Source organism: Mixophyes fleayi, chromosome 2, assembly GCF_038048845.1.
Source record: "Mixophyes fleayi isolate aMixFle1 chromosome 2, aMixFle1.hap1, whole genome shotgun sequence".
Taxonomy (NCBI): Eukaryota; Metazoa; Chordata; class Amphibia; order Anura; family Limnodynastidae; genus Mixophyes; species Mixophyes fleayi.
Genome location: NC_134403.1, coordinates 88,627,846 through 88,642,181, shown reverse-complemented (window position 1 = coordinate 88,642,181; position 14,336 = coordinate 88,627,846). Strand labels below are relative to the sequence as shown.

At 44.6% G+C, this 14,336-nt stretch overlaps 1 protein-coding gene across 5 annotated transcripts in view; it reads left to right on the top strand.

Moving 5' to 3' along the window:
- The window catches only part of ANKRD52 (ankyrin repeat domain 52), a 55,770-nt gene that overhangs the window by 17,112 nt on the left and 24,322 nt on the right, over window positions 1–14,336 (top strand). For 2 of the 5 annotated variants that reach the window (XM_075199594.1, XM_075199592.1), the window contains exons 5-16: window positions 158–358; window positions 576–663; window positions 1,013–1,155; window positions 1,581–1,793; window positions 3,227–3,305; window positions 3,384–3,498; window positions 3,898–3,980; window positions 4,908–5,025; window positions 5,707–5,775; window positions 5,940–6,080; window positions 6,281–6,328; window positions 9,084–9,164. In XM_075199594.1, the coding sequence (XP_075055695.1) occupies window positions 158–358; window positions 576–663; window positions 1,013–1,155; window positions 1,581–1,793; window positions 3,227–3,305; window positions 3,384–3,498; window positions 3,898–3,980; window positions 4,908–5,025; window positions 5,707–5,775; window positions 5,940–6,080; window positions 6,281–6,328; window positions 9,084–9,164 (1,379 nt within the window). Of the gene's footprint in view, window positions 1–157; window positions 359–575; window positions 664–1,012; window positions 1,156–1,580; window positions 1,794–3,226; window positions 3,499–3,897; window positions 3,981–4,907; window positions 5,026–5,706; window positions 5,776–5,939; window positions 6,081–6,280; window positions 6,329–9,083; window positions 9,165–14,336 lie in introns of all 5 variants that reach the window. The other 3 variants (XM_075199591.1, XM_075199590.1, XM_075199593.1) reach the window with 2 other exon arrangements.

Here is a 14,336-nt window from a genome sequence, read left to right as displayed (position 1 = left end):
TCTCTCTTTCTCCACACTTGAATTTGGTGTTCTGTTATTTCCTTTCTTTGTATTTCCTTGTTGGTATGTTTTCTAAATCGTGTCATACATATGTTGTTTTGTCTGGATTATACTGGTCTTGTCTTAGACACTATATCATTTTGTGCACCAATTTCAGAGGGCAATCTCGCTCCTCATAAAGCACTCTGCTGACGTCAATGCTCGGGACAAGAACTGGCAAACTCCACTACATGCCGCTGTTGCTAACAGAGCGATTAAATGTGCAGAGACCTTAATGGGTTCGATGAAAAATGTCAATACAGCGGATCGCACAGGCCGTACTGTACTTCATCATGCTGTGCTTAGTGGCAGTATAGAGGTATGTAGTTATACAACGCTAGCATATAAGATCATGTATAGTGCTGGCCTATTTACACAGTTACATTATGAAACTGCTCATGTCCATTGCTGGTAGCTTTCCTGCTGCAACTGGCATTACATACATGGGGGAGCAGCTTCACAAATAAACATTGGCATGCGTTCATGGCCGTTTGTGGGTGGTAGCTCTCTATTAATAATGTTCTTGTACTTTCCAGATTGTTGTTATGCTGCTGAACAGGAGGGCGCACCATAGCATATGTGATAAAAAGGACCGGCACCCCATCATGTATTCCTCTTACCTGGGTAAGTGTGCCTGGCCTAGGTGTGTTCCTGCAACCCCCTCACCTCCCGATTTTATAGCGGTGTGTCCATTAATATGGAAACTGGATGTTGCTTTGGTTTATGGTTGTCGTACATGAAAACTACTTGTTTCTATATTTTGAAGATTCAAGTTCCAAAATCTGTATATAACACCTGCAAAAAAAACAATAAGATGTTTATTTTCTCATCAGATTTAATTGCTGTGGAAAATATAATGTAGCTTAAAGTTTAATTGCACAGATTCTGTATGGTATTTGACTTCTTCTTTGTGATTGATATTTGAGTAAATAGTGGTCTGTCACATGCATATATGGGATTTCTCTCTCTTTAGGACACCTGGAGATTACAAAGCTGCTGATATCTCAGGGAGCTGATGCCATGTCAAAGGATAAGAACGGTTATACACCCCTCCATGCGGCTGCTTCTAGTGGAAGAATCGATGTTGTGAAGTATTTGTTGAAACTGGGTGTGGAGGTGAGAAGGAACCCGTTGATGTTTTGAGTGTGAATTACATCAGTTTTTGCTAAACTTTTTTTTTTTTTTTTACTCTTCAAGATTTCTGTATTTAAATACAAATTATGAAAGGTAGTCTTCTGGTGGAATTCAATTAACCGCAAGGTGCCGTGATCTGTCTCCAGTAAAGATAGTGGAGGTGCATCGCCTCAATGGCACTGAAGTGATATCACGCCTCACCTCGCGGCTAATTGAATTCTCCTCTTGGACTGCAAGCAAATTAGACTTGTTTATCCTTAATTATATAGTTTGAACAAACAAAAATAGTCTCATAAAGCATGCACATTCCTAATAGAGGACCGATAGTTGTTTTGAAATTAGACTCAATATTTTCTTGTATTTTTTTGAATGTTTAATAAAGAAATGTCCTGTTACTTCTCATCCAGATTGATGAACCTAATGGCTTTGGAAATACTGCCCTGCACATTGCCTGTTACATGGGTCAGGACGCTGTGGCCATTGAACTGGTCAACAACGGCTCTAATGTCAACCAGCCCAATGAGAAGGGCTTTACCCCTTTGCACTTTGCTGCCGTTTCCACGAATGGGGCTCTGAGCCTGGAGCTGCTAGTCAACAATGGAGCTGATGTCAATTATCAGGTACATTGTGCTGTGGTGTGTGTGTTTTTTTTAACATTACTACAACACCCACTGCCAAGGCTGGGGGGGAGGGGAGGGGTGGTAGAGACGAGCATCAATGCTATCGGCAGAGGGCTAATTTTCAAAGGTGGGAGGTGGGCACATATATATTTTTAAACTTTCAGTTTTACGCAGGCACCATTCCCCTAGGGAGGGTGGGATGAGTCCCAATATGACTGTGGCTGCCCCATTTTGATGGCTTCCCTGTTGTGTGAAAAGCCCTGCCTGTTTGTACCTTGGTGCTGTTTGCGGCTTTGCTGGTGTAACCCACGCTGTTTGTACTGTGCAAAATGGGCGTGCATCCAACTCTGAGCCCTTTTGTGCACAATATAGGTATTTGCTGTAAGACAGCTATGCATTCAGCAATATGCTTCATTGAGGCCATCATTTTTTTATAGGTAGTTTGTAGAGTTAGTACTTGGGGATGCAGAATTAGGACTCTCCAGAAGACTCCGAATTGCTAATTTAGATACAAATACTAAGGAAACACTTTACCCAATCTTGTATAGTATTAATATTATGCATATACATATGTACTGCAAAATACATTCACTTAACAAGCATAATAATTTACTTTTAACACAACTTTTGCAGTGCTTTTTTATTGTATTCCTTATTACTTTGTGTAATGAGTGTTTGAATGAAGGTGGTATGGCATTAATGTATGTGGCTGGCTCCATAAATTTGTCTGTCAGCTAGTGTTTCCTCAGTTGGGGAGAATATACTGTTTGTAATATCTCAAAGTGGTCTGCAGTCAGGAAGGTAATTATTTCCTAATGTATTGTAAACCAAGAATATGTGACTAGATTTGCACACTGTTTTGGTGTAAGTGCTGTTCAATTCAACACGTAGGGTTTAGCATTAATAGTAAATGGTTTATTAGTTACTTTTAGATACCGTTTACTATGGATCTATTAGTGCTGAAAATAGGGTATGCCAATTGAAATCTTTAGTGACCCCTTGTCGAAATGGTTGGGATGAAAGATGCATTTGTTTAGGCTGAGAAATTAAAATGTTATCTCGAAGGAGATTGACGTATTGTGGAAAAGTTTCAGGTCACTGAGGTGCAAGTCACTTCCTAATTTGATTGGGTTAAATGCACTTTCTGTCGGATTTTCTCCTGAGAAATCTAAACACAAATCCTTAATGGCTTCAATGCTAAATGACTCTTGCATGAATGAGCTAACATATTTTTTTCTTCCCATAGCTCCCACACCACTGCCCCCACCCCCCATTATATGGTTTAACCTTAGTATGCTTATTTGCGCCTATCATTTCTTGCTGCATTCATTTATAGTGTTGAAAAAGGTATTTTAGCTGTGCCTTTGCCATGCTTCTGCACACTGGTGTCCATGTATGCCGCTAAGTGTTTCTCTACCACCCCCTTGTTGTAGAGTAAAGAAGGGAAGAGTCCTTTGCACATGGCTGCGGTTCACGGAAGGTTTACACGTTCCCAGATTTTGATTCAGAATGGTATGTTCCTGCTCCTTTCCATAACATCTGTTCCTGTGCTATTGTGCACACTGTCATGTCTTCCTCGTTCCCCCACAGGTAGTGAAATTGACTGTTCTGATAAATATGGCAATACTCCTCTGCATGTTGCTGCTAGATATGGGCATGAGCTGCTAATCAGTACATTGATGACGAATGGTGCTGATACTGCAAGGTGAGTTTGCACATTCACACATGATAAACTCGTGGTCAAACTTTCATTGACTACACAGAAGCAACCACATGTCACAGAACAGGGATCCACTCAAGAAAATAGTGCATACTTTTATTTAAACTTTTAGTGCGCATATGGTGCAAATGGTTAACATTCTCCAAAATATCGGTGTCTTGCCCCTGCTGAAATCTCTAGTGAATATGAAATTTGATGATTGTCTCAAGTTGTAACAAAAACTAAATTTCATTTGTTCATAATTGTATCCATATATAAATGTTGCACCTTTTTTAGTGATAGGTTTAGATGTGCAGGAAAGTTTTTGAGAAGTATTTGACCGTTCCGGTCAAGAAGGTTGGTGGATGTCATGCTTGGTTGTAATCATTTTGATTTTTGTACCAGGCGTGGAGTTCATGGCATGTTTCCCCTGCACTTAGCTGTCCTGTTTGGGTTTTCAGACTGTTGCCGTAAGCTACTTTCCTCAGGTAAGTGACCTATAAATATGTTTATATTGTTTGTATTGAAATTCTGCTTTACAAAGCATACAGAAAACATTGAATGTGGTTTAGAGATCAGAATCCTTTGTCATAAAGTTTTGATAATTTAAAAAGTTTGCAGAGCAGTATGGCTACATTTGCAGAGGAGTTGTTTACACAGGCAGAGAGAAGTTTGGAGTGAAGACAAAATGTCTAAAAGGTAGTGGTGACATGCACTCGGACAGACAAATGCAATTTACATGGGGGCTCTGCTGCCCTTTTTAGATACAGTTTTTGCACTTGTTGGCTATGGGTAATCTGGGTCCCTTTACCTTTTAACCAGACCAGGTTGACTCCCTTATCTTGTGCTGTTGTCGGCCTGGAACTGGTTCACACCTTTTAACAGTGTACAGCGGGGCGGGGGGTGGAGGTGTGATGAGAGGGGGTACACCCCTGTGTCCTCACTTCATGAACCTGGTCCAACGCTGTTGCTCTCCAGTCCCCTCATAGAGTACTTTGTGGCTGCCGGCCTCCTTCTCTTCCACTTTCTCCTGCAAAGTTAACTTGAACCCTGCACAGAGCTACTCTGGCGGCTCCCAGTGCGACACTTGTTAATTCCCAGCACTCGGGAGTGGGAAAGGCAGCTCAGCACTGGGACCTCTGGTACCCCAGCCCTTCATTTCACAGGATCCGGATTGGCGGTAGAATTCCTTCTGATGTGCCCTGATACCTAATGGACTACCAGTGTTAGTTCTGAATAATTTAAAATAAATAAAATAAGCCGCACAGTGCCAACTTTTCTTCTATTTAACTCTTACAACTCCGTAGCAGCAGTTTTAAATTAAACAATGTCCCACAGCACGGGGGTGGGGGAATATGTACATTTTGCAGTGTGTTCTGTAAGTGAACTCCACTGTATATTTTTCCTCCTGCCAGGTCAGTTGTACAGCATAGTGGCCTCGCTGAGCAATGAACATGTGCTGTCTGCCGGCTTTGATATTAACACACCTGACAACCTCGGGAGGACCTGCCTCCACGCTGCTGCTTCAGGAGGGTGAGTCATTTCAGTGTGATTATTATTGTTAATGGGCATGACTTTGGTTGATGTCCCTAAGTGTGCACGTCAACCCACTTTTGTTTGCTTATAATTCACCCAGTATACAGAATGTCAACTCTGCTGACCGGGGAAGTACACTACATCGCCGGACGCCATAGTGTCATCTTTGGGAAATGGAGCGTTGCACTCTGTGCCGCTAAATCCTTTTCCACAGATCTTGTAACCACTGCACTCCCTGTGATGGTGGTGGCTGAGCCACTGTCTACTGATAACAAACTGATGCTGTTAATCCTGTTTGTCTACAGGTATTCCTATTAGTGTTTGCAGTGTATGAATTGCAAACTATAATTGAGCTACAGCAAATGTTGGTATTATCTGAAACAATTTGGTACATTTTTCAACAGGGTCTTTTCACTATAATTAAAAACAATGGTCCAGTCTCTGGAATGAACTTGTGTGTGTTAGCTGCTTTGGTTTGGAGTAAGAGCTTTGCATGATGGCGGTGCACATCTCCTTAGAAGTGGTGGGGCAACTGTGGTCTGGCTGGATTAGCATTATCTGCCCCATGCAGCAATAATCCATTGTGATGTTGTATCTGTAGAAGGCGTTTTATATTCTGGCCAGTGTGTGCACAGCATTTAGTTACTGCTGTCTTACTATAACCTAATTGTTTTGCAGAAATGTTGAATGTCTTAATTTGCTGGCGAGCAGTGGCGCTGATCTAATGAGACAGGATAAATTTGGAAGGTGAGCTTAAATAGAACATTAGCATTGTTATGAAATGTTTTCTCTCTTGGCGCTCCTGATTTGATTGTAGTGCTCTATTAACATTGAATGAGTCTGAGTAACGACTGGGGACTCTGTACTATAAAGTGTCTAAACCTTTTTCATTTTTTCTCCTCTTTTCCTAGGACTCCGCTGCACTATGCTGCTGCTAATGGCAGCTACCAGTGCACAGTGACACTAGTCACAGCTGGAGCCAGTGTTACTGTGGCAGACTTCAAAGGCTGCACCCCTTTACACTATGCTGCTGCTTCAGATACCTACAGGAGGTGAGTACCCATGTAATGTGTCCTCGCTGCTTGTTTATATTTAGATGGTGGGGGTGTGTGGAATAATAAATAAAATGACTGAGTGCTAGAGTATTATTGTTAGTGGTTGTTCTCATCATTATGATTGTTTAAAGCTGTAAAATATAACTTGTCTGCAAACACTTTGTATGTGTGGAATCAGTAGCTTATTGGTTTTGCAGGGTTTCCCATACGGTTTCTAGGACTTCAAACCAGACAGAGCAGTCCAGGTAATAAGTCTATGTCCATTTTTTCAGTAATTGTTTAATATGAATAAGATTGATATAAATGTAAGGTCCTTCAGTTGCACTACACACAAATAAAATATCTTGATTGTCTTTCCTACCATTGGGGGACACTGCTAGACATTGGGGTATAGTAGGTGGGACTAGGAGTCTAGGCACTTATCAACTTGTTTGTTTCCCACACTCCTCCCCTACTATGCCCCTCCTCTCCTCGGTTTATTAACTATTTTTTATCAGGCTTTTGCAATGGAACTTAAACCATGGGTTTATTAAACTTGGTTTGGAATAAAGTCTAATAACACTTCAACTTTATTTTAAATAATAGATGAAAGGACAAAGTTAGCAATTGGTAACTTCAAATACCTGCTGGCTTCATTTAAAAACACAAAAAACCTTTTGGTTAAGTGTTTAAAAAGAAAAATATATATTTGTTTTGGATGCTTTTGTTTTCGAGACTAAATTTATATACATAAGTGGACTATATAATTGTAAGGGAGCTTGTAAGAATTACTTTTCTCCTTCTGCAGTAGGTGGACACAGACCTTAAGTTCTGTTCCACCCCTAGAAGGCGTGGCGAGGACTAGCAAAAAAGACTCCTCCTCTCCCCTGTAATACTCTTCTCACCTTTTGTCTTTCTACCCACTCCCAACATGAGTCCTTCATCCCAACTCCTCTGTCCCCAGCTGCAGGTCAGCTGGACCCTTGGCTGCCTAGGATGAGGAGGGAATGTTACTGCTGTAACCTCTACAGCAATCCAGGTTGTCTGTCGCCATAGTAACATGGATAAGGAAGGCAGAAAGGGTGCCGCAATCTCTCCTTTCCCCCAGACACCAAACAGCTGATCCCTGCAGAGGAAAGACACAGCTATCCAGGGGCATCTCATGCAGACGCCTTCTGGAAGGTACAAGACCAATGAGGTTACACAAAATATAGTTGGCCAATAGCATGTATGGCCAGCAGCTTGGATCCGCCGTTGGTAGCCTGGCACTCTAGCAGTGACATATCACATCACCAACGGCTGCCTTTCTGCCACTTAAGTCTTTCAGCAACCTGTTGGTAAGAGAGACAGTAAACATGGACCACTTGACAGAGAACCCTGCTCGGTTTCAAGGAAGGGCTCCACCTTTTTATTTTTTCATTGACTTGTCAATCTTCTATAGTCACTTCTCAGCCTACTAGGTGGCAAGTTTGTGCTCAGGCTGCAGAGTAGCATAGCCTGCACTACTCTCCCTGCGTATACTTCCTCTGTGTATATGTCAGACTTGGAAACTCGTACATAAGCTGACATGGCCTAAATTCCTCACCTTAGTTGTCCAGTTATGCCTGTGCTGTATGCCAGATCAAACTGCCAGCAATAGATCCATCTATATCAAATATGCTGACCTGCCTTCCAGACTGCACCCTCTGGTGATGCCAGAGCTGAGTGGGCCCGAGTCTTCTCTAACTGTGGACAGTTTGTGTTGGGTTGTTTTTTTTTTTTGTCTTTCTTTTTCCTTCCGTCCAACACTTACAGGGGATATGCAGGCACATAAAGTGTGCTAGTCCCAGATGGGTGGTCAGTTAAATTCTTGGGAGTATTTTGGACACTGTGGTGGTGTATCCTCACTAAGGCGAGAATGTGTCACTAAAGTTAGAGAGGATGGGGCCAAAGAGAACTTGCCAACTTGTTTGGAGTCTAACAAAGTTCCAGTGGTTGAGTTAATTGACTGATTAGGGTATAGCTTTCACTTCTGAACTTACGAGAACCCAAGGGGCTAAAACCAGCCTCTTTTCTCTTTATAGAAAGCAAACGTGTCTGTTGAGCACAAACCCCTCCACCCGGACAATTTGTTTAAGGTGGTAGGGGAATCAGCTGATCCAAACATTTTCGCTCTTTTTCACGTTTTGCACATCTGTTCTACAGACAAGAGGTTTGAGGCCCTTCTCAAAAGCCTGTTTTCTACCTCTGCCCACTTTTCTTTCCGTGTGAGTGACACAAGGTGGTGTCACTGTTATGTGATCCAGGGCACGATAAAAGTGGGATTCCTGGCATCTCTGTATAACAAGGATGTACACATTTATATATCTTCTTTCAGGGGCACAATCTGCTCATCGTCCCTTTTTGCACCTGCTTAATCTCTACTGGTCTTTACCAAGGTCACAGTTACACCAAGGTATGGCTCTGTATCACTTGGGTTCATGGTTGTTCCGTGGATTGAGCCTTCATCAGTAAGTTGACAATCATACTTCTTGAGCTAACCATCCAGACCCTGGGGACCTATGGTGAATTGTAAACAGTACTTTGACTTCTCTGATCTCATCTACCTCCATGATATTCCTGGGAGGCATTCTCTGCACGCAGGTCATGATGAAAGTAGCTTGAAACATATGATATATGGAGAACTAATTTAATAAGTGATAAAGGAATGTGGACATTTCTCTCAGTGGTCTTCAATCCTCACTAACAGGTTATCACAGGTTAATGTACCAAATTGGTTGAATAATTAAATTTGTTTCAGCTTGTAGTCCACAAAGCTATGCTGTCAGTGAGGGCATTTGTGTGGTCATTGTATGCAATTGTTTACAGTGCTTGTCATACCCAAGTCTTCTAGAATATTACATACTTGTTGTATACAATGTATCTGGCTGTAATCAGAAGCTGTTGTCGGTGTGTATTTCAGCATTGTGGTGGTGAAATGGTTTTTTACCCTTGTTTAATAATTGCACCTCCTCACCTGCCTGTTTTTCTTTGCCTGCTCAGAGCGGTGGACTCAAATTCTGGGACAAGCCAGAAGTCAGAGGAGAATGATGAGAAAGCTTCACTAGAAAAAGAGGCTTTCTTGTGAGTGCTTGTCAATGTCACACAACTCATTTCAAAATGCTATATATGATAACGGAGAGAGCGATAATTTGTTTTGTTGTCTTCACTTTTATTGAATTATATATTGAATATTTTTCTTTACACTTTTTACTTTTTTTTTTTTTCCTGCTCAAACTAAATCCTGTAAATGTTACCACAATCCCATTCTTTCTCTATCATCCTTGGGGGACACCGGGAACATTGGGGTATAGAGTAGGTACAGGCAAACTGGCACTTTAACTTTTAGTTAAACTAAGCTCTAGCTCCTCCCCCTCTATACCCCACCTCCTGCAAAGCCTCAGTCTAGTTTAAGTGCCCGGCGAACGGGCTGTGCACGGGGCTGCTTAGTTTTTTCTTTTTTTTTCTTTAACGTAATCTGAGACTAATGTCTCCGGGGTCTGGCAGCCAGCGACTCTCAGAGCCGCGTAGTCGGCTGTCAGTCAGTGCTCCCTGTTGCTGGAAAGGGAGGCTTCGGGATAGATACTTCCCCTTCCTCCCTGCTGTCTCTGTTTTACAACTCTCCCGCGGCTGCTGCTGGTGGGGAGAGTTGATTGACAGCGGAGGAGCCTCTGTGTGTAGCACACGGCAGGGACGGCTGTGCGCTGTCTGGGGGGGAGAGCGGAGGTGCCTCCTTCTGCCTGCTCCCTCTTACGAAGTTTGAGCCCTCCTAGGAGCTGGGCACAGTCGCCGCAGGCTGTGTCCATTGTCCTGTGCGGATAGCAAGCTACCTGCACACACTGCATCTGGAGGGTTGGCAGCAGGTAAGTGAAACCCTCTCTCAGCATAGTGCTGAGAGGGGGGGGGGGATAGAAATCGCAGTGGTTCCCTGAGCTGGCTGTTTTTTACCAAGACTAGTCCTTTTTAAAAGTTTCTATTTTAGCTCAGGGAACGGGGTCAGGCTAAGGTTACTAACATAGTGAGTCCTGCTAAGGCACTGGATTGGCTGAGGAGGTTGTCCGGTTTGGACGATAGCCAATCCAGTGCTCGGCCCTGGGGGGAGTGGTTTACTCTTATGCACATCCCCCGTGGTGGTCTCTCACTCATGTGCAGACACCAGAATAGACAGCCATTTTATAGCTCCAGCTTCTCCCCTTTTCTATCCTGAGTCCTGTAAGCTAAAGGGTTGGGGGGGGGGTGGTTGTTTGCAAAAGTTTGTCTTTTACACTCTGGAGCATTGGCTGTATTGCAGGCTCACTTTCTATTGTAGTTTGTGTGCTGCTTGTTATCTGTATTGTGTTTATTACACTGTGTTGTTTTGTCCCATCTGTTAACAAGTCAGCGGGAAAAATCCATGCGTGGTAGGGCTGGTGTTACTTCTATGCTGAGTTTCACCTGTGCTGTCTGTCGCGCTAAGTTACCGTCTGGGCAGTCAGGCGCGCAGGCTCTGTGCGTAACCTGTCGGCCCACAGAGAGCACACCGTGTGAAACGGCAGCTGCTTGGGCTCGTTCTCTTTAATACGGTGGCTGAACTTGCTCAGATGGTACGGTCTCAAGCTGCTCCATCTTCAGATTCAGGTTCCTCTGTTGCGAATGACATGAGTTCTCGTTCGCAAACTCAGGTTTTGACTGTTTCTGCCCCTGTGGAGTCTGTAGAACCAGCCTGGGTACAGGGTCTTGCATCCTCTGTACAGGGTTTGGTTGCGGTTTCATCCTCTTTAGAGAGGATGATGAAATCGGCCGCACCGTCTACCTCACGTAAGCATAAGAGGGTGTCGGCACCTCTTCAGGGAAATGAGTCGTATTCTGATTGTGGTTCCCAGGAAGAGGGTGAGTTACTGTTGGATTCTTACATAGATACTCCTTCGGTGGTGGCGTTAATTCAGGCTGTGCGTCAGGTACTTGATGTTCCTGAGGAAGAAGTTCCTGAGGCCGCTGAGTCTTTTTTTTGTAAGGCGTAAGAAGAAGGCTTTTCCTTCCCTGTCTCTTCCCAATTGGAAGATTTATTGTCAGAACCTTGGGCTTTCCCAGACAGGAAGTTCCAGGTATCGGCGACTGCATTCGTGTTATCCTTTTCCCCCTGAAGTTATCGCTAAATGGGAGACGCTCCCAAGGGTGGATGCGGCTGTGGCAAGGTTAGCCAAGGTAACTACTATTCCTCTTCCTAACCAGGCCACTCTTAAGGATGGTACAGACCGGAAGTTTGAGACCATTCTTAAGTCAATTTTTGTGGCAGCAGGTGCTTCTTTGAGGCCTGCGTTTGCATCAGCGTGGGTCAACAAAGCTGTAGAACGCTGGTCAGAACAGCTGTCTGAAGGCTTGTTGGCAGGCAGGCCGTCCTCTGAACTGCTTCCATTGGTGGAGCAAATTCAGAGGGCAACAGATTATTTAGAAGAGGCTGCTATGGATGCAGGACTGATTGGGGCACGTATTTCTGCCTCTGCAGTTTCAGCTCGCCGTACTCTCTGGCTTAAGTCCTGGGAGGCTGATGTAGAGTCTAAAAAGGCTCTTGAGTCCATTCCTTTTTCTGGACATGTTTTGTTTGGACCTCAGCTTTGCTCAATTCAGTCAAGCAACAGGGGGTAAGAGCACTTTCATCCCGGTCAGTGCTCCCAATCAGATTATGTCCAGATTTCGGGCATTTTGTTCCGCAGGAAGATTTCGGTGACAATACTCCTCAGGACAATCTTCTAGAGGCCAGTCATCCGCCCCTAGAGGTGGTTTGCAGTGGGGCGTCAGGCCTGGTCTGCTCGATGTCCAACTGCAAAGTCGGCAAACAAGCAGTCCGCATGATGGGCATTTTGCTCCTACGCTGTCGCTGGTGCTAGGAGCCCGTCTCCTTTTGTTCAGGGATCGGTGGTTTCAGTCTACCACCGATGTCTGGACTCGGAGGGGTGGTGAACCAGGGTTACAAGATCGATCTGCTTGATCTTCCTCCCAAACGGTTCTTTGCCACAGGGCTTCCGTCTTGTCCAAGAAAACGATTGGCTTTAACAGAAGCGATTCAATCCCTCCTTTCGTCTGGGGTGATTATTCCGGTCCCTCATTCTCAAAAAGGTTTGGGGTTTTACTCCAACCTTTTTCTTGTGCCAAAACCAGATGGCTCTTTCAGACCAATTATCAATCTAAAAAATTTGAACACCCAGGTCAGAGTGCCCAGCTTCATGATGGAGTCTTTACGCTCGGTCATTCTCTGCATGGAACAAGGAGAGTTTATGGTGGCTCTAGACATCAAGGATGCATTTCTCCATGTGCCTATTTGGAAGGGTCATCAGTCCCGTTTGAGGTCTGCAGTCCGATAAGAGCACTTCCAATTTCGGGCTCTTCCATTTGGTCTGGCCACAGCCCCACGTATCTTCACCAAGATCATGGCAGTCATGGCTCCTCTGCTAAGGTCCAGGGGAATAACAATAATTGCTTAACTGGACGATCATCTTTTAAAGGCAGATTCTTCAGAGAGGCTTCAGGCGCATATTCAAGTAGTAATCCGGACTCTGGAGTCTCACATTTGGATTATCAACTTCAAGAAATCCAAGTTGATCCCATCCCAGCGGATGGTGCTTCTGGGCCTTTTATTCGATACCCGACTGCGACGGGTGTTCTTTCCTCAGGACAAGATTCTAGCCTTGCAGAGGGTGGTGAAATCCCTGTTGGTGGCAAGGAGACCTTCGATTCATTTTGCCATGAGACTTCTGGGCAAGATGGTATCGTTATTTGAGGCGAATCAGTTTGCTCAGTACCATGCACGGCAGTTCCAGTTGGAACTTTTGTCACAATGGAACAAATCCCATCGGAATCTGGCAAGTCAGATTTTCCGCCTGTCTCCACAGCCGCATCAGTCGCTCCTTTGGTGGTTACACAAACAGAACATCACCAGTGGACGCAAATTCTGAATTTGAAATTGGACTCTAATCCAACGGATGCCAGCCTTCGAGGTTGAGGGGGCTGTCTGTCTTCATGCTCTCTGTTTCAGGGGCTTTGGACTCGGAAGGAATCCAAGCTTGCAATAAATGTCTTAGAACTGAGAGCAGTGTTTCATGCTCTTATGAGTGCACAACACTTGCTGCAGGGAAGGCCAGTGAAGATCCAGTCGGACAATGTCACAGCAGTGGCATATCTCAATCATCAGGGCGCAGGGCGGCACCAAGAGTCCCTTGGCCATGAGGGAGACTCGCAACATGTTTCAGTGGGCCGAGGCTCACGTTACGGCGCTCATGGCCATTTTCATTCATAGAAAATTGGGAAGTAGACTTCCTAAGCAGGCAGACTCTGCACCCGGGAGAATGGTCCCTCCATCCGGAGGTGTCTCAGCAGTTAGTGGAGAGATGGGGACAGCCGGATGTCGACATTATGGCATCTCGGTTGAATCACAAGGTTCCCCGCTACTGTTCCCGCGCAAGAGATCCCAGGGCAGTCGTGGTAGACGCTATGTCCGTTCCTTGGAGGTACTGATTAGTGTACCTTTTTTCTTCTGATAGCCATGCTTCCACGAGTACTGAAAAAGGTGGAGAGCGGGTATTCCAGTGCTTCTAGTAGCGCCGGATGGGCCGCGCAGGGCCTGGTACACCGACGACATGCTCTTCATGGCAGGAGGTTGGTGGTGGAAGTTGCCGATACGCCCAGACCTGTTGACTCGGGGTCCCTTTCGTCATCTAGGTTTGCAACGCCTGACTTTAACGGCGTGGCTGTTGAGTGAGGCCAGGATCCTAAGAGCTAAGGGTTTTTCGGGTCGGGTGGTGCAGACCATGCTCTGTGCTCGAAAACCAGCTTCGGCAAAAATATATCATAGAGTCTGGAGGACATATATTGTTTGGTGTGAAAAGAAGGGATATCCTACTTCTTTTCGCTTAGCCAGGTTTCTTAGATTCTTGCAGGATGGCTTGGATGCAGGTTTGCGTCTTAGTTCTCTTAAGGGTCAGGTGTCGGCTCTTTTGGTCTTCTTTCAAAGAAAACTTGCTGTCATACCTTATGTGCAAACTTTCATTCAGGGTGTTCTCCATTTACAGTCTCCATATGTTCCTCCGGTTCCTCCATGGAATTTGAATTTGGTGTTGAATGCTTTACAGCACCCACCTTTTGAACCTTTGAACTCTGTGGAGTTTAAATTTCTAACCTGGAAGACGGTATTTCTTTTGGCCATTTCTACCCACGCAGAGTTTCAGAACTTGCTGCTTTATCTTGCAAGTCTCTGCTGCTGGCTTTTCATAAAGACAGGGC